The 22,497-nt window shown below is 64.7% G+C and overlaps 1 protein-coding gene across 1 annotated transcript; it reads right to left on the bottom strand.

Annotated features, from left to right (window-relative positions):
- Positions 1 to 5,516: 5,516 nt before the first annotated feature.
- FASN (fatty acid synthase) lies at positions 5,517 to 22,173 on the bottom strand. Its single transcript, XM_037068324.1, has 41 exons — positions 22,059 to 22,173; positions 20,258 to 20,392; positions 19,583 to 19,735; positions 18,389 to 18,562; positions 18,063 to 18,263; positions 17,843 to 17,965; positions 17,655 to 17,770; positions 17,441 to 17,575; positions 16,612 to 17,074; positions 16,342 to 16,529; positions 16,022 to 16,211; positions 15,593 to 15,687; positions 15,370 to 15,504; positions 15,069 to 15,272; positions 14,809 to 14,924; positions 14,463 to 14,635; positions 14,193 to 14,384; positions 14,033 to 14,113; positions 13,737 to 13,925; positions 13,451 to 13,630; positions 13,173 to 13,373; positions 12,244 to 12,542; positions 11,408 to 11,965; positions 11,185 to 11,303; positions 10,905 to 11,059; positions 10,586 to 10,789; positions 10,325 to 10,475; positions 10,063 to 10,241; positions 9,857 to 9,976; positions 9,570 to 9,692; positions 9,233 to 9,456; positions 8,959 to 9,160; positions 8,704 to 8,855; positions 8,515 to 8,606; positions 8,215 to 8,366; positions 7,889 to 8,134; positions 7,445 to 7,633; positions 6,946 to 7,176; positions 6,625 to 6,845; positions 6,446 to 6,544; positions 5,517 to 6,371 (listed from the first exon to the last, which is right to left on the bottom strand). The coding sequence occupies exons 2-41, from the start codon at positions 20,382 to 20,384 to the stop codon at positions 5,982 to 5,984; spliced, it is 7,542 nt and encodes a 2,513-aa protein (XP_036924219.1). The 5' UTR covers positions 20,385 to 20,392; positions 22,059 to 22,173; the 3' UTR covers positions 5,517 to 5,981.
- Between the last annotated feature and the right edge of the window lie 324 nt (positions 22,174 to 22,497).

The following is a 22,497-nucleotide window of genomic DNA, read 5'->3' as shown; positions in this document are numbered from 1 at the left end:
TTGAGCGCGGGCTTGCGAACCAAACAACCGCGGTTGGATTCCCAGTCAGGGCACATGCCTGGGTTGTGGGCCAGTTCCCAGCAGGGGACGCATGAGAGGCAACCATACATTGATATTTCTCTCTTTCTCTCCTTCCCTTCCCCTCTAAAGAAAAATTTAAAAAATCTTAAAAATATATTTTTTAAAAAAAGAAAAACAAACCTCAATTAACTGGGAATAGAGAGGAACTTTCTGAACTTGATAGAGTATCTGCAAAGAACTCCAAAAGCACAACGAGTATCGTACTCGGTGACGGATGACCACTTGCTTTTCTCCTAATACCAGGAACGAGGCATGTCCTGTTCTCACCAGTCTTTCTGCAAATAGTGGGGACAGCTCCGCCCAGCAGAATAAGGCAAGACAAAGAAATAAAAGGTGGACAGAGAACAACAAGGGAAATGTCCCTTTCTGTACAGAGCACGATTTGGCTACATAGAATTTCCTAAAGAGTCTAAAAAACCCCCTGAAACAGTACAACCAACAGGTAAGTTCAGTAAGGTCACTACACAAAAAGGAATCATATTGTACACACTAACAACAAACACATGTGAAACAAAACTACCGTTTCAGCACCACTTACAATTGCTCCAGAGACGATTCCACACTTAAGTGTGAGTCGCACACACCAGCACGGGACCCACGCGCCAGTGACCGCAGACAAGATTCTGACGGCAGAAATCAGGAAAGAGACCCTCTGTTGACCATTGGTCAGAGCGGCCGAGACTGTGGGTGTTGTGAAGGTGTCTGCAGAACAGTCTGTGTGTGCTGGGCACGTCTGAAATGTGGCGAGGTCGGTGTGAGCACCGATAGGCCCGGAGTGGCCACCGTGGATCTGACAGAGAAGCATCGGGCGGAGTCATGGCGGCTCTCGAGGATGTGAGAGCAGATGGCACCAGGTGGCGGTTCACACCCACGGGGCGAATCGGAGGGAGCAGAAGGGGGCACGAGGTCACTGTGGCCCCGCCGGGCCCCTCCTGTCCTCTCCCAGCACCTTGGTCCCTGACGAGGGCTAAGATGTCCGTGCAGTGGGTACCGCCCTACAAACACAGAGACCCCCCCAAAACTGACTCCAGAAGAAATAAAGACGCAGGCAGACCCGCCCCAGTGGAGACTCCGGTTCTCTCATCTGTGTCCTGGGCACGGCACAGCATCGAAAGGGACAGACCGTCGGGCAGTGCAGCCCTCCACGCCCACAAGGAAATCCTGCCGAGCGCACGAGCCAACCTCAACAGGTCACGATGTTTCCACGTACACAATGGTCTCAGGGTCACGGGTTTGAGGAGGCGGAAAGCGGGTAGGGGTGGGAGGGCACAGGGGTGGGACAGAGCCTCGCAGTGAGGACAGTTCTGTGTCACTGTGGCGGTGCCTGTGAGATCCACACGAGGACACGCACACGCGTGGGCACAGGAAGCCACCGGCAGTGTGCTGTCGTCACAGGGGACACACTTCTTTGCAACTCCCTGTCAATCTCTCTGTGTTGTTCTAAAGCTTAAAAACACTTCGCAGTAGCTAAGACATGAAGACAGCCCAGTGTCCTGTGACGAATGGGTACAGAAATGCGATGTGGAGTACCTGCCATTGGGGGACGACAGGGGTGGCCCCGAGAACATCTGCTACGTGAGGTGAGTCAGACAGGGAGGGGCGAACGTGGTGCGGCCACATTAGCAGGTGGGATTCGAGTCCAGCTCACGGGGACCAAGGCTGGGCCCTTGGCTGCTGGCGGCTGGGCGATGGGAGGGGGCTGTGACCAGGGGGGCCCAGGGCTGTCCAGCTGTGTGGCCAGGGGCTCTGGGGGGTTGGTGTCCAGCAGGGTGTTGGCAGGTGCTGCGGGAGCAGATCTGAAGTGTCCTCATCCTCACGGCAACAACAAAGTCATCGCGGGGGTGGGGGGTGATGTCACCCAGCACGGGGCACCAGGTAAACGTTCGTCACAGCATCCCTATGAGCACGCAGGCTTGGGGGTGTTCATAGTCTTTAAAAAACCCACGTGGGTGAACACTGTTGTCTAAATGTAGGAGCTGGGCCAGAGGGGGAGAGCACTGCGGGACAGAAGCCTCGGGGGTGTCCCAGCGCGGTGGGATGGGCGCTCGGGGCACCGGCACTTCTCTCCCTGGAAGGGAAGTGGGGGTCTTCTATAGGTCACGGGTTGGACTCTGAGTCGGCGTGCCTGTGTCTGTAACCGCATGACTGAGGCTTAGCGAGCAGCCAAGAGCCGCCTGTAAAGCAACGCGGCGTCTCACCGTGGACGCGCACACCGGCGAGACAACGACGACCGACGGAGGTAGTCGAGACTCGGATCAGCCCCGGCCCGTCCTCGCGCCTCTCCGGGAGCTGCCCTCCTCGGCGCAGGGAGCTACCTTCCTTCTAGAACTTCGGGTGAGTGGACTCAGAGCGCGCTCGTCTAGTGTCTTTCACGCAGCATGTGCTTGGAGGGGCAACCGCGCTCTTGCGTGTCCACGGTTCCTGCCTCTGCCCGGCTGAGGGTGCCCCATCGCACGGATGGTCCCCGTGCACCTGGCCGCTGGCCTATGACCGACTCTGGGGTCGCCCCAGGGCTCGGCTGCCTCCCAGAAAGCTGCGCAGACAGACACCCGCTCTGTTTCTCGGAGCGAATGCCTGCGAACTGGGTGGTCAGGTTCAGGGAGGACCGTGTTTGACTTTAAGAAAGTGCCAGACAGCCCTGGCTGGTGCGGCTCAGTGGATCGAGCGCGGGCCTGCGAACCGAAGGGTCAGCAGTTCCATTCCCAGTCAGGGCACACGCCTGGGTTGTGGGCCAGGTCCCCAGTGGGGGGGCATTCGAGAGGCCACCACACAGCAATGTTTCTCTCCCTCCCTTCCCCTCACTCTAAAAATAAATAAAACCTTGGAAAAAGAAACTGCCAGACTGTTCACAGGGTGGGTGCCCCGTTCGCTCCCCTGCCAGGAAGGGGGGCTCTACACCCCCTGCTGGGGGCTCTCCCTCTGCCCTGCCGATCTGCTGGCAGTGAGGCCACCTCTCCCCAGCTTTCGCTTTTTAAATGTAATTGTTGGTCAAGTACAGTTTTCTGCCTTTTATTCCCATCCCAGCCCACCGCCCCCAGCCCCCGAGTTTCTTTGCCATCTGTGTCTTCATTGTTGAAATGTGTTCCAGCTCATTTGCCAGTTAGAAACATTAAGTATTTCTTTTTGTTGACTTTTGATTTCTTTAAATATTATGGGTACAAACCCTTTGTGAGGCGATTTGCAAATACTTTGAGAATCTGTGACTTTTTCACTAACAGTGTTTTTCAAAGAGTAGAAATGATTAGATAAAACTCAGCTTATCGTTAGAATTTATACTTTTTTAAAAAATATTTATTTATTTATCTTTAGAGGGGAAGGGAAGGAGAGAGGAAGAGAAACATCAATGTATGGTTGCTTCTCGTGCATCCCTTGCTGGGAACTGGCCCCTGCCGGGAACTGGCCTGCAACCCAGGCATGTGCCCTGACTGGGAATAGAACCGCGATCGTCTGGTTCACAGGCCCGCGCTCGATCCACTGAACTACACCAGCCAGGGCAGAATTTATACTTTTATCTGTTGTGCTTTTGGTCTTGTATCTAAGAAATATTTGTGTAACACAGGTTCACAAAGGTTTTCTCCTACATTTTTAAAAAAGATTTTATGTATTTACCTTTAGAGGGGAAGGGAAGGAGAGAAGGAGAGAAATATCAATGTGTGGTTGCCTCTCGTGAGTCCCCTGCTGGGAACTGGCCTGCAACCCAGGGATGTGCCCTGACTGGGAATCGAACCGTGATCCTCTGGTTCGCAGGCCCGCGCTCAATCCACTGAGCTACGCCAGCCAGGGCAAGGTTTTCTCCTACATTTACCTGTAGAAGTTTTATAGCTTTAGAACTTAAATTTAGTTGTACAATCCATTTTGAGTTTAAATTTTTAAAAAGATTTTATTTACTTTTAGAGAGAAGGGAAGGGAAGAGGGAGAGAAACATCAGTGTGTGGTTGCCTCTCCCACGCCCCCTACTGGCCTGCAGCCCAGGCATGTGCCCTGACTGGGAATCCAACTGGTGATCCTTCGGTTCACAGGCCCGCACTCAATTCAGTGAACCATCAGCCAGGTGCCAGGTGATTTCTTCTTTAACTGGAGTTATTTAGAAGTATATAATTTGGTTTCTAAATATTTGAGAATAGTCAAGACCTTTTGGCTATTGATTCTAATTTTATTCAGCTGTGGTAAGCGAACATACTTTCACACAAGTCAAATTCTTTGGACTTTACTGACTGGCTCTATGACCCAGTGTGCACCGTCTTGGTGGATGTGCCCATGAACTTGGAAAGCTCACACCAGGCGCAGGGCAACAGGCTGAAACCTTGTCCCAGCTCCCCCCACCTCGCTCCTTCGCCTCCTCCTGCCAGTGATGAAGGGTTTGGGGCTTGCTGGCTTTCACTAGAGACTTGCTCCTTGTTTCTCCTTTCGGGTCTGTAACTTTTGCTTCCGGTAATTTGGGGCTGTTTTAGGGACATGGAAGTTTAGGATCGTCACCTCCCTTGGACTCCCTGTGAAATGGCCCTTGGCCCCTAATGCGCGTCTGCTCTGAATCCTTGGACATTAAATCAGCAAGTCCAGAAACCCGTCCACAGCCCGGCCCCCGCCACGGCGAGTCCCATCTCTTCCGACCAAGTAACTGGCTGTCGTTTACTGACCCGGGCTCCCGTGGACAGAGGCCTGGGCTGTGCCCCTGCAGCTGCCGCAGGAGTCACCCGAGTGCTGGCCTCAGTGGCCAGGAGCCTGCTTCCCACCACTCCTGGGCTCCCCCCAGGAGCGAGTACAGGCTCAGCTGCTGAGGTCTCTGAGGCAGAAGCCAGCCCTGATCGGTCTCTGGGCCCCCCACACCCCCTCCTCTTGGGTGCAGGCCCCTGCTATGCGCCCCAGGGCCCAGCTCCCCAGGTGGCTGCCCCTCAGCCAGTCCAGAAGCCCCCTGCAGCACATCTGCTGCAGTCCTGGGCGCACAGGGGCCCCCACACCCCTGCTCCTTTGCCTGAACCTCGTGACCGCCAGAATCACAATCCCCCTGGCAAGCCATGTGGACACCAGTGTTGGCTCGAGGGGACTGTGCCATGTGGCTCCCACCCACAGCCAGGGGACCTGGAGTGAAGCCCACTGTGGAGCAGGAGGATGGGACACCTCCAGCCACTGGTGCTGGGGGAGTGGACTGTAGGTGGCAGGAGGGGCTGGGTCCCCACAGTGGTCACCTACAAGTCCTCTACACACCCTTGAAGAGTGTCAGGTGCCTGGGGGTTGGGCTGTGCCTGGCAGTCCTAAGGGCATCTCGCCTGCTCTGTGGGGAGTAGAGGAGCCCCCCTCCAGGCCTCAGGGGACAGGGTCCAGCTCCTGGTGGTCGGTCAGGGTGGAGGGGAAGAGGGACGGAGGCTGTGGCCTGTGAGTTACCAGGCCGGTGCCAAAATGAAACAGGACAGAGAGGGCTCTTTGAACTGACAAAGTGGATTTCAAAACTGGGGCAGCAAATGAGAATTTATTTCTTGAAAAAACGAACAGAGCAAACAGACAGAGGGCGCCCGCGTCCCGCTGTATCACAGCCGGCCAGGCCCAGGCGGCCCAGCCGCACCAGGGTCACGCCCTGGTGGCTCCCCAGCGGCACAATAAATAGAACCCAAACCACGACGACAAAGGGACCCGCGCAGACCCCATGTGGTGCTCAGGGCTCGCAGCAGCGCAGGGGCAAGGCTGACTCTTCACAGACCAGGGTGTCTCCGAGTCGGCTGCGTGGGCGGGCCCTGCACTTGCGCGGCGGGGGTGGGGTGGGGGGTGTCCCCCGGGCCGCGCAGCAGGTGCCCAGGGAGGGCTGGGCGTCAGTTCTACCTCTAGCAGCCACTGGGGGAGCAGCGTGGAGCGCAGGCCAGGGTCCCACCGGCAGGACCTCCCGACCTGGCGGCGGTGGTGGCGAGCTAACCCTCCCTCACACTGACTCGTGGCTCGGCCAGGGAGCTGTGGATGATGCCGAGGATGGCCTCCAGGCCGCTGCCCTCCAGCAGTGTGCGGTGGTCCCCTTCGATGACGTGCACAGACACCTTGCCGTCGCACACCTCCGACAGGTTGTAGTCAGGGCCCAGGTTCTCACCGTAGGCGCCGCCCATCTTGGCGCGCAGCAGCGTCACGTTGCCGTGGTACGTGGCGAGGGGCGTGTACTGCTCAGCGGCGCGCAGCTTGTGGTAGAAGGAGCGCGCCGCGAAGGCGAGTGCCTGGCGGTCCAGGCCCGCGTGGCTTTTCGTGATGAGGTCCACGGCTGCCGCCACGCGCTCCTCCAGGTTCGAGAGGGGCAGCAGCAGCTCCAGCACCTGTGGGAAGGGTCTCTGAGTGGGCGCCGCCGCGGGGTGGCCCCGGACAGCCCCACGTTCTGCCTGGGACCCACCTTGCTGTGCTCCATGTCTGTGAACTGCTGCACGAAGAAGCAAATGGCCTCCGACTCGGCCTCCTCCTCGCAGCCGGGCGTCAGCTTCGAGCGGAAGCTCTGCAGAGGGAAGAGGGGCTCTGTAGAGAGGGGACAGGAGACCTGGGCACGGGGCCTGGGCCCCAGGGTGCCACTCTCACCTGTGTGTATGCTAGCACGAAGGTGTGCGAGCCATCGAACAGGAAGAGGCTGTTGTGCATGGGGGCGGGGCTCTGCTGCGCCTGCAGCTGCGAGCACATCTCGAAGGCCACGCAGGCCCCGTAGGAGTAGCCGGCGATGCGGTAGGGCCCCTCAGGCTGCACCTGCCTGATGCAGTCGATGTAGTAGGTGGCCAGGCTCCGGATGCTGTCCAGGGGTGCGGCTGCGGGTGGGAGAGGCTCAGTGCAGGCAGGGGCCCCGAGACCCAGGGGCGCACCACCCTGCCTTGTTGGGTGGGGGCGGCCGACAGAACCCCGGCACACCTCGGGTGCACTGCAGGCCGTAGGTAGGGATGCTGAGCTTGGTGGCCAGGCTGTGGAAGACGGCGGTGGAGCCTTCGATGGGGTGCACCAGGAACAGGGGCCGCTCTGAGCTCTGCACGGAGTTGAGCCGGGTCAAGGTCGGGCCCTCGGGGTTCACCAGCATGCTCTTCAGGTTCAGCTGGGCTTGCTGCCGGGTGGGGCTGTCCCCCTTGGGTGTGGAGGCTGCCAGCTCTGTGGGGAGGGGCACGTGCCAGAGAGGGCCAGGTCCATGGACACATAGACATGCACACGCCCACCTGATTCCAGCAGCTGCTGGCCAGTGGTTGGGTGGGGCCCTGAGCCCCCAACGAGCCCTCAAGGGCCTAATGCACCAGCCCTGACCAGGGGGCCCAGCTGCCCACGGACCAGCAGCAGAAAGGCAGGGCCGTGCTGCTGCTGGGACACTTGCCCCACACCCCGGAGAACCCCCCTCCCCAGCCCCCCAGGACCCCGCACGCACCCCCGGCAGAGTCGGCCCGGGAGGAGAGATCCTGCAGGTCCCGGAGGGTGAGCTGCTGGATCTCCCTCATGGACAGCACCAGGTCGTGCTCACGCTCCAGGGTCTGGCGCACCTCCACGCCCATGAGGGAGTCCAGGCCCAGGTCCCCCAGTGAGCTGTCCAGGCTGACGGCGGCCAGGTCTCGGATACCTGGGAAGAGACACTTGGTTGGCAGTTTGGGGGGGGCACAGGGGGTGCTGGGTGGGTACAGGCATCTTGGCAGCCGAACCTTGGATGAGGCCCCTTGTCCTCCCCAGCCACCATCACCACGGCTGCAGTGCCAGCCCTCACCAGAGGGCACACAGAGCACTGGTGGCTCCCGGCACGCGTGAACGCGCAGTCTCTGTGCCGCGGGGGGCCCCGGGCCTGGGAGCCGAGCTTGCCCGGGGTGGCGTGCCTCCTCACCCAGGATGTGGGCCACGGCCTTCACCAGGTCCTGCTGGCCCTTGCTGTCGCTGTGGGCCTCGGCCTTCTCGGCCAGCACAAAGCTGCTTAGGACGGGGTGGGGCTGGGTCAGGAAGAGCTCCAGCACCTCCAGGCAGGAGGCGATGCGCTGGGGCCGCGTCCCGCCCACCACTGAGTCGTTCGAGCCCATCATCGCCTCCATGACCACGCCCACGTCGCCGATGGAGCCCCACTGCACGGCGAGGCCTGTGGGCGAGGGGGTGGGTGAGTGGGGGCGCAGGCAGGGCAGCAGCTGTGGGAATAGGCGGGCACTGGGTGGGGCCCACCTGGGAGGCCGTCGTGTCTGCGCTGCTCGCAGATTCGCTCCATGGTGGAGTTGGCGAAGCCATAGTTGCTCTGGCCTGCGTTGCCACGCCCACAGCTCACCGAAGAGAAGGCCACGAAGTGGTCCAGCTTGGGACACGCATCTCGGGTCACCCTGTGGGTTCTCCAGTCACTCCCTGGGGTTGGCTGCCCCTGCCGCCCACCTGTCGACCCCCCGCACCCTGCTTCCCTGGACCCCCCCCATGAAGACCCCAGCAGAAGGCTGCAGCCTGCACTGAGCCGGGGTCAGCCACACGGCCCACCTGTCCAAGTTCAGGGTGCCGCTGTACTTGGGCTTGCTAACGTCCTGGAAGAACTCGGGCGTCTGGTTCTCCAGCATGGCATCTCTCAGGACCTGGGGAGAAGCACTCTCAGAGCCTGCCCTGAACCCAGGGCTTCAGATGGGGACCTTGCCTGGCCGGCCGGCCCACTCCCTTCCGCAAGGGACTCACCATGGCCAGGTTGAAGACGCCTCCGACGGGCCCGAGCCGCGTGGCCTCGGCAATGAGGCTCCGGGCGCCGTCCAGGGTGCTGGCGTCGCTGGTGGACACCAGCACCTGCACGCCACTGCGCCGCCACTCACGGACCTGCTTGGCCTGGTAGCCTGCGGGGTGGGGTGGGGCCGAAGGTCAGGGTCCGGGCCAGGAAGGGAGCCCCTCTCTCTCCAGGGCACCGCCCTGCCCCAACCCCGCCCTGAGCCTGCTCACCTGTGCGGATGCCGGAGCGGGAGGTCAGCACCAGCTTCTGGGCCCCTCGAAGCACCAGCCAGTGAGCCAGCTCGAGGCCAAAGCCACCCAGGCCCCCAGTGATGACATAGCTCTTGTGGGCCGGGAAGAAGATCTTGGACACGGCGGCCATCAGCGTGGGCTGGGGCCCCTGCAGCACAGCGTCCCGCTCCTCCTCACGCACCTGCAGCCGAGCGGCACCAATCACGCTCTGCCCTTAGGCCCAGGGCGCCCAGGGGCCCCGCCAACACCGTACCTGCACAACCACTTTGCCGATGTGCTTCCCCTGCGCCATGTAGCGGAAGGCGTCCTCCACCTGGGACTTGGGGAACACGGTGCACTTGAGGGGTCGCACCACGCCGTCCTGGATGCCCGCCCGCAGCAGCGCTGCCACTTCACGCCAGCTGGAGGCGGCCTCGCTGAAGAGCGCGTCCAGCAGGATGCCGTGGAAGGTCACGTTCTTCAGGAAGACGGCCATACCTGCGCAGGGGGAGGGCGGGGTGCTCACCACTCTGGGCCCACAGCCCGCTTTGTGGATTCCACCTTGCCCCCCCGGTCCCTTGGCCCGCCCCATGCCCACTATCCAGCCTCACCCAGTGGGTGGTTGTTGGAAAGGTCAAATTTGCCGATTTCTAGGAAGCGGCCGTGCTGGGCAAGGCACCGCACGCTGGCCTGCAGCTTCTCCTCCGCCAGGGAGTTCAGCACCAGGTCCACACCTGGCAGGGAGGCGAGCAGGGTCCTCACAGTCACAACCAGTGCAAGCCCACCATCCCAACCCACAGAGCCAGACCCTGCCCGTGCTGCCTGGGCCAGGGGGAGGGGTGTCGAGGAGGAGGGCTGGAGTCTGGGCACGTGGGGAGCAGGGGCAGGGGGGCCACACCCTTTCCATCTGTGTGCAGGAGCACGTGCTGCTCAAAGGAGGTGTCCCTGGAGTTTGCAAAGCTGGAGTCTTCGAGCTGGGGGAACCTGGACTGGAGGTACGCCCGCTTCTCAGCCGACCCTGGGTGGAGAGGGGTGGACACGTGATGGTAAGCCTGGCTGCAGCCTGTGGGGCAGCCCTGGGCTCGGGAAGGGCTGGCCGCTTACCCACGGTGGTGAAGACACGGCACCCCAGGCTGAGGGCAATGGCGATGGCGGCCTGGCCCACACCGCCCGAGCCCGAGTGGATGAGCACGGTCTCCCCGCGCTGTATGCGCCCACGCACCACCAGCGAGTAATAGGCGGTGGCATAGACAACAGGAACAGATGCCGCTTCCTCCAGGGTCCTGTGGTCATAGCCCATGGGTCACTCAGGCCTGAGCCTGACCCCGTCTATGCGGGACCCAGGCTCCCAGGATGACCAACTCACCAGCTGGAGGGCACGTCCCACATGAAATCCTGAGACAGCAGGATGGAGGTGGCCAGGCCCTGGGCGGCCACCAGCCCCATAACGCGCTTGCCACGGGCATCTCTGCCAGCGAACTCCATACCCAGCATGCAGTCCTGGCCGGCCTGGTACCCTGGGGACACACACAGGTGAGCCTGCAGGCGGACACCCTCTCCTCCCCCAGCTCCCAGCCCAGGGCCCTTGCTCGGCACCCACCCCCACCCCACCATGCGAGGCCTGCACCTGGGATGGCGTCCGGGGACAGCTTGCCCGTGGCCAGCATGATGTCCCGGAAGTTGAGGGAGGCGTAGTAGACAGTGCAGAGCTGGGTGCCGGGGCTGGGGGTCAGGGCGTGGCGCAGTGGGGAGCAGACCCAGCGGATGGAGGAGAGGTCCCCCCGGGTGAGGACGCTCACGTAGGCATGCTTCGTCTGCTCCTCCAGCTGTTCTAGGGGGTCAGAAAGTGAGGCTGTGTGGGGGCTGCGCGTGGCCCAGGGCTGGGTGGGGTCCCCACCTGTCCTCACACCCCAGCTGCCTGGTAAGAGGCCTTGCCCAGGGCTTACTGCTTTCCAGCGGGAAGTGGCGGAAGGCTCCCCAGGTGCCGTCCCGGCAGACATTCATCACGAGGTCTGCCTGCAGCACCTTGCGCAGCTCTGCGGAGCCTGGGTCCATCTTGGGGACAGGGGACTTGCTGCTGAGGTTGGACACCAGGATGCACCTGTGGGCAGCCAGGCCAGTGAGGGACGGCAGGGGTGGGGGGTGGCGAGGTGGCAGGCTGTGTGGGGGGCAGGGTAGGAGGCGGCCGTTGGGGGGAGGGGCGCACAGCCTGATGGCATCTCTCACCGGACCCGGTGCCCGCCAGGCTCCTTGCGGAGGCAGTTGACCATGCCCACGACGCCCGAGGTGGCGCAGCCGACTGCTGTCAGCCACACAGGCCGGGAGGAGGAGTCAGCCAGAATGCTCTGCAGGGCGAGGGGAGGGTTGGTCGGGCCCTGGAAGGCCTCACGGCCCCCATGTGTGCTGCTGAGTCGGCCAGGCCTGGGCCTGAGGGCTGGCAGGGACTGACCTTGAGCGAGTCCACCCATTGGAAGCTGGTGGACTCCACAGGCAGGAAGATGGGGCTGTCCCGTGGGGCCAGCCGGCGACACAGAAAGAGCGCGGAGCCGTAGAAGGACCTCTTCAAAGCCACCAGGTGCAGGGACGCCCCAGCCAGCAGGCGCTCCCACTCGTCCTGGCTCAGGAGGCCCTTCTTGCCTGGCTGCGGCTCAGGGCAGGTCAGGAAGGCGACTGTCTCCGGGAGGAAGTGCCCGCGGAGCAGGGTGTGCAGCAGCAGGAAGCCCCCCTCCTTGACGGCAGCCGCCATGTTGTTGAGGGCCGCGGCTGGGTCCCCGAGAGCGGCCACCGCACAGTTGCATACCAGGAGGTCAGCATCCCCCAAGCTGCTGGGGGCGGGCTCCGCAGGGTCCCACTGGCCCTGGACCACATTTTGCTGCTGTAGCTCATCCTGGGCAGAATCCAGGGCCTGGGGGTGGCGGTCAGTGGCAGTGTAGTCCAGCCGCAGCATAGGCTGGGTGTTGAGCAGTGCGGGGATTCGGGAATACAGGTGGCCTTCGCCAGCCAGCACCTGGGGATGGGGAGACAGGTTCCTTGACTGGCTATGCCCTTGCCAGGCATACGAACCCAGGCTGGGTAGACGTTCACCACCAAGCCCCGGCCACCAAGCCACTTGCAGCATCCTCATGTCCCTTCTCCCCCAGTGCTGGGGGGCCCAAGGGTGGACGACGGAGACGGGGCCCCGCAGTTGGGAGCAGACGGCCTCCCGGGGCTGGGGCCCGGGTGCACCTCAGGTCTGGGTCCGCCCAGCCCCAGGCCACTCTGCTGACTGCTCCACTCAGCACCCACCTCCACCACCTTCATCCGGACGCCGGTCAGGTTCTCTAGGGCAGTGTCCACGCAGGCCTTGAGCATCGGGGCGTCCAGCAGGCCGCTGAGCAGCGGGTCGTCACACAGCTGGGCCCTCTCCTGGGCCAGCAGCCAGCCCAGCTGCGGGTTCCCGTTCAGCTGCAGCTGGCATGCTGATGCCAGCAGCCGAGGCAGGCCCTGCTGTGGGGGTTCCAGGGGGGCCTGGGCCCCATCCAGCCCTGGCACCACCATCTTCAGCCCCTGCTGGGCCGCCTTGGTCTGCAGCGCCTGGGCCAGCCCTGGGGTTGGGGGAGACAGGCACTGGGCGAGGCCTGCTGGGTGGGCTCTAGGCCCCCAGGCAGCAGGGGTCTGGTTGGAGGAGGGGCTCGAGCTGACCGGGACCCTTAAGGCCCTACTCTCAGGACCCACCGCTCAGTCCTGCCCACTGGACGAGCAGAGATGGAGGGAGAAAACGTGCAGCCCAGCCACCTGGGGGGCGGACTGACACTGCTCCTTGAGGGCCTGTGTGGGCCTTGTGCCCCACTGAGGCCTGGGCATCATCGGGGGGAGCCCCGCCAGGTGCTGAGCTCACTGCCTAAGGCCCGCCCCCTCCGCAGCAGCTGCTTATGGGGTCCAGCCACATGAGCCATGTGCCTGAGTGGCTGGGGGCAGGACGTAGCTTATCACCTTTAAGGCCCAGGCCCCTCTGAGGACTGGAGGACGGGGATGTAGACAACTACCATCTGCCTGGGTTTGAGGAGTGGGCCTTGGGGGCTCACAAGGGGCCCCGAGAAGGGCAGGGCTGGCCTCCACCTAAAGGAGAGGGGTGAAAAGCTGGGCCAGGTCCCGGGGACAGGCTGTGTGCAGGGGACGGACCCCTGACACTGGAGGCGTGCCAGAGGCCAGCGGGCACGGCTGGGAGGACCCACCTTTGCACAGCTGCAGCTGCTTCTGCAGAGCCACGCTCCCGGCCAGACAGCCCTCCTCCACATGCGGCGTGAAGCAGAAGTTCTCCAGGGTGGGCGAGAGCTGTTCCTGCTTGCGTGGGGCCGATGTGGTGTGGACCCGCGAGATGAGAACGCCCCCCGCTGCCGTGCTGTTCAGACAGCGGCTCACCACCACGTTGACCGCTGTGGGGACAGGCAGGTGTGGGCAGTGCTGGGCTCACAGACGCAGGTGGGCGCCCCCCGGCATGGGGCTGGGCTACCTTGGTCCTCGCCCTGGGGCGGGTGCACCAGCTGCCGGTGGGCGACGGGGTCGATGTGCACGGCGCTGATGCGGGTGGGCAGGTACAGGGCGCGCTGGCTGGAGCACAGGATGGACATCTGCAGCATCGTGTCCAGGAAGGTCACCCAGTTGTCCCTCCACAGCAGCTGACCTATGTTGCCTGTGGCAGAATGGCTGTCAGCCCGAGGGCTGGGTCTCACGCAGCCTCTCTGCACTGGGTCTCACGCTCGCTCTCTGCCTGCCGGGTGGGGCCTCTCGCGCCGTACCTTCGAGGCTGGCTTCCAGGATGCCCTGGAAGTGGGGGCCATAGTCGTAGCCACGCAACCGCAGCATCTTGTACACATCCCCCTTGGCCAGGCGCAGCGCTGCCGTGGGGTCTGCCGGATCCTCGCGGTCCGGGCGGTCGGGGATGTTGAAGAGTGTGGGGTCGGGGTCCTCCCACTGGTACACCTTCCCTGTGGGCGGGGCAGCAGGGGTGTGAGGGCGGGAGGGAGCCGTGCTGGCAGCCAGGGGCCCACCCAGAGGGGCCCACGGGGGATCCTACGGGCGGCACCCCACTCACCGCTCACAACCAGGTTGCCGCTCTGAGACACCTCAAAGGTCTGGGAGGCCTCCATGAGCCGCACCTCCAGGGGGATGGTCCCTGTGGACGGCAGGGTCAGAGGTCAGCAGAGGTTAGCAGTCAGCACCCCGCTCAGCTCCTCCTGGCCACCCCACCTCACCGGTCTTGGGCAGGATGGTGGCCCGGTGCAGTGTCACATCCTCAAAAGCCACTGGCACCTGCTCCATGCTTTTGTCCAGGGCACGTGCCAGCGTTCTCCAGACCAGGCACAGGTAGCCGGTGGCCGGGAACAAGACCCGGCCGTCGATGCAGTGGTCCACCAGGTAGTGGTCGGGGGACTCGGGGCTGGCATCTGCATGGGTGGGGGCCTCAGTGTGCAAGCCCAGGAGGGAGGGGTTGAGCTCCCGTCCCCCACCCCACGCCATCTCACCGATGTTGTAGACGGTGGCGGAGGAGCTGAGGGACCCGTTGGGGAAGTCCTCGACGGAAGGCACATCCCAGGTCTGGCTGTGGTCCCACTTGATGTGAGGGGAGATGAGGGGGGTCCCTCGGGGAGCTGGGAACTCCACGGGCGGGAAAAGGCCGTTGGGGTTGACATCAATGCTGGGGGTGGGGGGCCAGGTTAGAGGCACGCCTGGCCCTGGGGGCCCCATCAGAGCCCCTGCCAACTGTCTCCCCCAAGACCCTGGAGGCCACCAAGATGGGGGGCCCCTGAAGCCGCACCCCCCCAGCTCTGAAAAGGGGCCCCAGCAGGAGGCGCAGGGGCGCAGACCCACCCTGCCAGGTGCAGCCGGCCCACGTTGCTGAGGAAGAAGTGCAGGTTGTCCTCATGGTCCTTCTTCATCAGGGGGATGGTGGTGCAGCTGGACTTGAGGCCTCTCTTCAGGACGGCCTGGGGAGGGGGTGCCGAGCCTATGGGTTCCTGCCAGCCCCCTGGCCCGTGCCCACAAGGTCCAGGCAGACCCTCAGCTTTCGGACTCTGCGGGCCCGCCCCCCCCAGGAGCCGGCAGGGCCCCTGCCCGGCATCTGGGCGCACCTGCAGCAGGCCGTGGGGGGCGATCTCCAGCACCACGGCGTTCTCCGGCACGTGCCACAGCGCCTCCTGGAACAGCACGGGGCTCACCAGGTTGTTGACGTTGTACTCAGCGGAGAACGTGCGGGCCAGGCTGCCCTGCCACTCGGCCTCAGGGATGGAGGTGCTGAGCCAGCGTGGGGAACGGGGCTTCGGCTCCCGGATCACCTGTGCACACCGCGCAGGTCAGCCCCCGGGGGCTCAGGCTTACTGCCCGACCTCCACAGGCCCCGCTTCAGGCAGCCCCCGAGGGTGGCCAGCCCACCTTCTTGAGCGCCTTCAGCAACGAGGGAGCAATAGCCTCCATGAAGGGTGAGTGGAAAGCAAAGCCGCCGGTCCGCACCTCCTTGGCGAACACGCCCTCCTGCTTCAGCTGCTCCACAAACTTGGAAACAGCGGCCTGTGGGGGTGGGGGGTGGGATGACAGTCCTGGGCCCTCAGGCTGAGCTTGCCCTCTCGGGGACCAGGCCTTGCCCGCCAGTGCCAACCTGAGGTCCCGAGATGGTCACTGTGTCCTCGGAGTTGTGGCAGGCAGGGATGACGCTGGGGGGGCAGCGCTTCTTGCACTCCTCCCAGGACAGGCCTGAGGGCGGAGACGCACGGAGGGCGGCCCCAGTGACTGGCTCTGGGAAGGCGGCCCTCTTCCCACTGCCCTGTGCTCCTCTCCGGTGAAAGTGTATCGCCTTCCCACAGGTCCCCCCCGACCCCAGCCCCCGCCAGTCCTGACACTCAAGGCTCCTTCCTTCCCACGGGTAGGAGCCGGGGCGAGCGGCCCTGACACCTGACTGTCAAAACTGCTCGGGTCCACGTCCCCACGTGGGCTCAGCTCAGGCTCACGGGAAACCGCACTGGTGTCGGCTGTCGGCCACCGGCCACACTGCCAGCTCCTCAGGCCACGGGACACGGGCAACACCTACCCACGGCCGCCATGGCCCCTGGCGGGATGCTGGCCTCCTTGATGCACTGGCCCCTCCAGTAAGCACAGAGGATGGCCTCATCCTGGGAGAGACAGCCGTCGGCGTAGCCGCAGGCCACCTCGCCCAGCGAGTGCCCGATGATGCCGTCTGGCTTCAGGCCCATAGAGGTCAGCAGGTCTATGAGGGCGATCTATGTGGGAACCGCAGCATATGTGGTCAGTCCTGGGGGCGCCACAGCACCAGGGGGCTGCCCCGCCAGGTCCAGGCCCATCTCCCCCCCGTATCTCTGGGCCCTCTGACCCCAGCCCCTGAGGGCGCACCTGAATAGCAGTCAGGCTTATGAAGGCATGGAGAGTGTCCTCAAAGGTGGCCTCGTCTGAGCTCATCAGCAGGTCTGACACCTGCAAGCCCAAGGGCTTCACGGCCTTGTCAGACCGCAAGATGGAGTCTCGGAAGGCGGGCAGGCGCATGAGGCTGAGTCCCATCCCTCGCCACTGTGTGCCCATCCCTGGGAGGAGAGAGGTGTCAGGGGCAGGGCCACCCTGCCTGTTGGCGACCCCCCAACCCAGGAAGGGCCTGGGACAACTCACCAGAGCAGATGAACCAGAGTGGGCGCTGGCCGGGGGCCACCTGCTGCCCATCCTGGCTGCGTTCCCTGCTGCCCAGCACGGCATAGCCCCGGAAGGGCATGGAGGTGACGGGGGTGGCCGCGATCTCGTTGAGCATGCTCACGAAGGTCAGGTTCTGGCTGTGCTGTTGGCCCTGCTCCAACAGGGCCTGTACAGCCTCCAGGGTGCGCCCACTGGCCAGCAGCAGGCGGGGCAGGGCAGCGTGCGGGGCAGGCGACGGGGGCGGGCGCAGGTTGGGCCGGAGGACCACGTGCACGTTGGAGCCGCCGAAACCAAAGGAGTTGATGGCCACGTCGCCCCCGCGCACAGGCAGCGGCCGTTCTACCACCTGCAGCCGCCCGTCCCGCAGCCCTGGGATCTCGGGGTTCGGGCTGTGGAAGTGCAGGTTGGGGGCCCAGAGCCCCCGCTCTAGGCACAGCAGCACCTGTGGGCGGTGTGTGCTCGTGAGCCTGTGCGCGGGCCTTGCCGCCGCCCTGCAGCCCCCCCCCCCCGCCACAGCCCTGGGCCACCTTGAAACCCCCACCCCGCCTTCCGCCCATCACCTCCCGGACCCGGCGGCCGTGGCCCCCTTGGCCAGACCCACCCAGGTCCTGGTGTGAGAGCTACAGTGGCAGGGCTCCTGTGGGTGACCGCTGTCCGGCCCCCCCAGTAGTCACTCTAGCCGTCTCCCCTCCCTGAAGCCATGTTCAGAGGTGCCATGCAGCATGCCAGCCTCACAGTGAACCAGGGCGGAGACTGGCCACACGCTCACAGCCTGCCACTAGGGCCTTCGGGGCCGACTCCCACCCACCTTGACCAGTCCTGCCAGCCCCGAGGCGGGCTCCGGGTGCCCCATGTTCGACTTGGTAGACCCGACCAGCAGTGGGTCCTGGCGGCTGGCACACAGGGCTCGGACGATGCTGTTCAGCTCCTGGGGGTCACCCACCTGTGGAGGACATGGGGAAGGTTGGCAGGGCAGCCGGGCAGCCCAGCAGCCCAGCGGCAGGGTGTGGATAAGGCCTCACCTTGGTGCCCGTGCCGTGGGCTTCAATGTACTCGAGAGACTCGGGGGCCAGGCCGGCCTGCAGGTGCACAGAGCGGATCAGCTGTTCCTGGGCTTCTCCAGAGGGGAAGGTCACGCCTGCAGGAAGGGCGGGGCCTCAGCACCGGGCCGCACACAGCCCCACCCCCGCCCCACTGCAGCAGCTCCCACCTTGCTCCTTGGCGCCGTCTGTGTTGGTGCCGGAGGACAGGATGGTGGCGTACACCCGCCGGGCCAGGGACTTCCTGGTCAGCAGCACGGCCACCACGGCCTCCGACCGACAGTACCCGTTCCCTGAGGGCGAGGCTGGCTCAGGACAAGGCCTCTGCCTGGGGGTGGGGGGTGGGGGGCAGGTGCTGCCCTGGGCCCTGGCCCCTGCCTGTGCCCTCACCAGCCTCGTCGAAGGACTTGCAGGAGCCCTCGGGGCTCAGCATGCCGAGCTTCATGAACTGCACGGAGGTGTTGGGCTTGAGCAGGACATTGATGCCACCCACCAGGGCCATGGGGCACTCCCCGCTGTGGATGGCCTGCCAGGCGCTGTGCAAGGCCAGCAGGCTGGAGGAGCAGGCGGTGTCCAGGGCGATGCTGGGACCTGCAGCCAAAGGCACGGCGCAGGTGTCAGCCCCTTGAGGCCCCACCAGCCCGCCCGGGGGAGGGGCAGCCGAGGGTGGAAGGGGCTTGCTGCCCTTGGGTCTGCACCCCGCCGAGAGCACTCACCTTTTAGGTCAAAGAAGAAGGAGAGGCGGTTGGCCATCATGGCCCGCTGGCAGCCCACCATGCTGTAGCCCAGGAGCGTCTCGGGGTCCCGGCTCAGAGCCTCGGAGGCCTCAGAGCCACTCACGCCCACCCAGACACCCGTGTGCGTCCCTCGGAGTGAGGCTGGGTTGATGCCTGCAGGGGGTGGCGGTCAGGGTGGGGGACTGGACCTTGCCCCCTACCCACCCAGCCTCGCGGAGTGAGCCTCCCCCTGGCTCTCTGGCTTGAGAGAGAGGGTCCTCTGGCTCGGCCTGACCAGAGGTGCAGAGGCCCGGGAACCAGGTCACAGGAAACAGAAGAAACCCCGGGGCCCGGGGTGGGGATGGCGCCAGGTGCAGCTCAGGGCTCTGGGTCAGGCGACAGTCGGAAACACCAGAGGTGGAGACAGAGGGCATCATTGTCCCCAGGCTACTCCCCTGGCCCCGATGTCGCAGGCAGGGTCTGGCAAGCCCCGGGGCCAATAAGCACCCAGGCCCCGAGGGTGGCCTGCCCCGAGACAGGCAAGATAAGGGGACAAAGGAAGACAAAGGCCAAGTGTCCACCATCCTGAAGGAGGGAGGGACAGCCCCAGGGGAGAGGTTCTCAAGGCCTTTGGGTAGGGCCAGGCAGTGGGCAGGCATCCCCCTCCCCCCCGGGAGGCTAGTCGGGGTCCGTCTGCCCTCCCATCGCCCAGGGCGGTGTGTGTCTCCCATCTGTCCTGCTCAATGACAACCCCAGGGGTGGCTGGCATCTGCTGACCAAAATTGAGAGGGGCTGGCCTCCCACCCCTTCTCATAGGTGCGTGGGGGCACAGCAGTAATAGGTCTGCACCCCAGGATAAGAGACAGCTGCCTCTGGGTCAGACCCAACCCAGGGGAGGGCACAAGTCCTGGGGACAGAACCCTGTCTCCTGCTCAGCCTAAAGTCAGCCTTTGGACAGAGATGAAGAAACTGGGACACCAGGATACACCCAGAACCCTGAGGGGTGGTTGCGAAACCCGACCTGCCCGAGGGCCTGCGCCTGCTGAGCCATGGGCTCTGGCTGTCCTCCTGGGCCAGATGTGCTCGGTTGGCTCTGAACATGTGTCGGTTTTAGAAGCAAAAAAATAAACCAAGAACACTGCTGTCCCACTGTGATCCCAGACTGGCCAGGCCACAGGCCCCCCAGTGACCCACCTCCATCCACGATGGCCTCATAGGCCGCCTCCAGCAGCAGGCGCAGCTGGGGGTCCATCGTGTGTGCCTGCTTGGCGTGGACCCCAAAGAAGGTGGCGTCAAACTTGGACAGGTCCTTCAGCTTGCCAGCCCGCCTGGGCAGGCCGTACAGCCCTGTGGATACAGGTGGGGGGAGGGTGTCACAGGCCCAGGGGACAGGCAGGGAGTTGTGTATGTGCTCCCCGGGCAGGCGGGCAGGAGCCCCACTGGCCAGGCTGCAGACCCCCTGCCTGGCCTCCTCAGGGCTGGGCTCCAAGGCACTGACTCACACCCTGCAGATCAGGTAGGACGGCTCCGCGGAAGGGCCTCCAGGCACCAGGGAGTCAAACCAGCTTCCGCAGAGCCCGGCGTGTAATCTAACCTCAGACACGTGGGCCGGCGGTGGCCGGAGGCTGTCCAGGGACAAGGTGGTGGGCAGGCAGGGGCACTGACCCACTTGGCCTTGCCCTGGCCATGCCCCAGCTCCGGACCCCAGCAGGTCTCCTAACTCAGCACAGAAACAGGCAAGGCGGCACACCAGGGCCGACCCGCAGCCTGCAGTGGCCGGAGCCCAGACCCCACTGCGGTCCTGTCTGTAAGAGGAGCAGCCCCAGAGGGCAAGGAAGGCCGTGCAGGTGGAGCAGGCCAACCACTCACCAGGCTTCCAGCGCCGGTCATCCTCCGTCACCATGTCCACACCGCCGATGAGGTTCGCCCAGAACTCCTCCAAGTTATCCGACTCGGGAAGCTTCCCGGACATGCCGGCGATCACCACCTCCTCCATGCTGCTCCCTGCAGGGGCCCAGACTCAGCTCAGCTCAGCCTGCACCAGCCACCCCTCCACGTGGCCCACCCATAGGTCTGAGAAAGTCCCGGACCAAGGGGTGGACGTCCAGATGCCCAGATGGATGCCCCGGTTACGTGTGTAGGGGGTTTGGGGGTGGCAAAATCTGATCCATCAGGCCCTTACCTCCCACTGTGGCTCGGCACTGGCCTATCACAGCCGGGGCCCTGGCCTGGGGTGACCCCGCCACAGCCTGCTGCCTGTGCCCACCCATGGCAGCCAGGGCCTCTGCGACTTCCTGCAGGAGGCCACCCAGCTGGGACCCGATCCCCCAGCCAGCTCAGAGCTGGCCCAGGGCTCAAGTGGGGGAAGGAGAAGAGGTGCCAAAGTCTGATGGAGGAGAATGTGGGGCGGGGAGGACACCAGCCTGCAAGAGGCAGCCCTGCACTCAGCCCCCCATGCATGCCCACAAGAACAGCTTGGAGCTGCCAGGACTTGGGAGGAACTGAGGACCAGGGGCAGCCAAGGCGATATGGGGGTAGAGGCCTGGCAGGGCTCTGGGGGAAAGGTGGCCTAGGTGCCGCGATGGGCCAACTTGGAGAGGCCCTCCTGCTCAGGTGCCAGCACAGCGCTGCCCAGCTGCAGGATGCCCCTAGCGTAGCTCCCCATAGCTGACCTGACCACCCAGACCCAGGTTCCCAAGGCCCATCCGGAGGAAGCACCCGGCCACCCTGAGCTTGTAGTGCCTGCGTAGCCCCTGAGGGTTGGGGCAGAGCTACGGCTGGTCTCCCAACTTCCACCAAGGCCCCAGGGCCTCTCGATACTAATGACCCGTGGCCCCGCCAACCACCGACACTCCCAGGTCTCTCTGAGCAAGGGTGGATGGGTGGAGGACAGCAGTGACTTCCTTGGGTGGCCCAGCACCCCGCTGTCCCGGTAGGGAGGGAGCCTCCTCCCCCAGCGCTGAATAAAGAGTCCTTTGCCGGTCCAGGGCACCAGCTCTCAGGCGGCTGCTTCCTCCAGAAAGCGTCGGCTCTGTTCTCCCCTACTTGCTATTCACGCGGAGTCCAGCGGCGGAGGAGGTGGGGGTGGAGACCCCCGCAGCGCGCCCCGCCCCGCCGCCACCGCACCCGGCAGAAGCTGATCATCCCCCAGAACTTTGGGGGCTCGGGGCTGCGCCCACGTGGTGGGGAAACCTGTCTGTACCCGGCTCCGGGGCCTCCCGGCCCTCCGGTTTGCTGAAAAGACGCCCCTGGGACTGAGCCTCGGCTTCCCAGCTGTCGGGGGCGGAGGGTGCCACGGCTGGAGGGGCCCGGCGGCCCGGCCCGCACTGGGCGGCGGGGGATCCTACCGGTCCTCGGCCCACCTCGAGACCAAAATGGCTGTTTGCGGCCCTCCCCCGCGTCCGCCTCCCCGCCATCGCCCACCTGCCCCACCGGGCCTGGCCCTTCACCTCCCGGCCCCGGAAGCTCCGCGGTGGCTCGCCCAACAGACGGGGGCTCGGACCGCGAGACTCGGGCGGCCTCTTGGGGCGACCTCTCACCACGGGCGGACGGTGCGCTTTCTGAGGCAGGAGGATGCGGGCTGGGGGCCACCCCGGAGCCCGGCCGCGCCGACCCAGCCCCGAACCCGGCCCGGTCCGGCCAGGGCCGCAACCCGGCCCTCGGCTGGTACCTGATCTAGGCGCGGGCGGCAGTGCGGACGGGCGGCGGAGAGCGAGGATGGAGCACTGCGAAGGAGGGGAAGCCGGACCGCTGCCGTCTCTCTGGCTCCCTCTAGGCCGGCGCCGACTCTATTTAACTGCGGCCGTCCCCGAGCGGACACGCCACATGGGCTGACAGCTTGGCTGCGCCTCCCAGGCCAATGAGCGTCGGGGCTGCGCCCCGGGACCCGGCGCGCCGCCGCCAGTGGGGTGATGCGGCGCGCCGCCGGCGCGCGCCAGGACCCTTCTCGGGGGCGCGCCCGGGGGGGGGGCGCTGAGATGGTGGGCCCGTGCTTCCGTTCCCCGTTTGGAGGGCACGTGGCGTGCCCCCGGCCAATGCTTTCCCGGGCCGCCCCCGCCCCCAGGGCCAAGGGGACCACGTGTGCGCGGCACTTGGGTGAAACGGAACGG

The sequence above is a fragment of the Sturnira hondurensis genome, unplaced genomic scaffold (genome assembly GCF_014824575.4).
Source record: "Sturnira hondurensis isolate 20B ecotype Veracruz unplaced genomic scaffold, ASM1482457v3 Scaffold0001221, whole genome shotgun sequence".
Taxonomy (NCBI): Eukaryota; Metazoa; Chordata; class Mammalia; order Chiroptera; family Phyllostomidae; genus Sturnira; species Sturnira hondurensis.
This window is presented reverse-complemented; position numbering and strand designations above follow the sequence as displayed.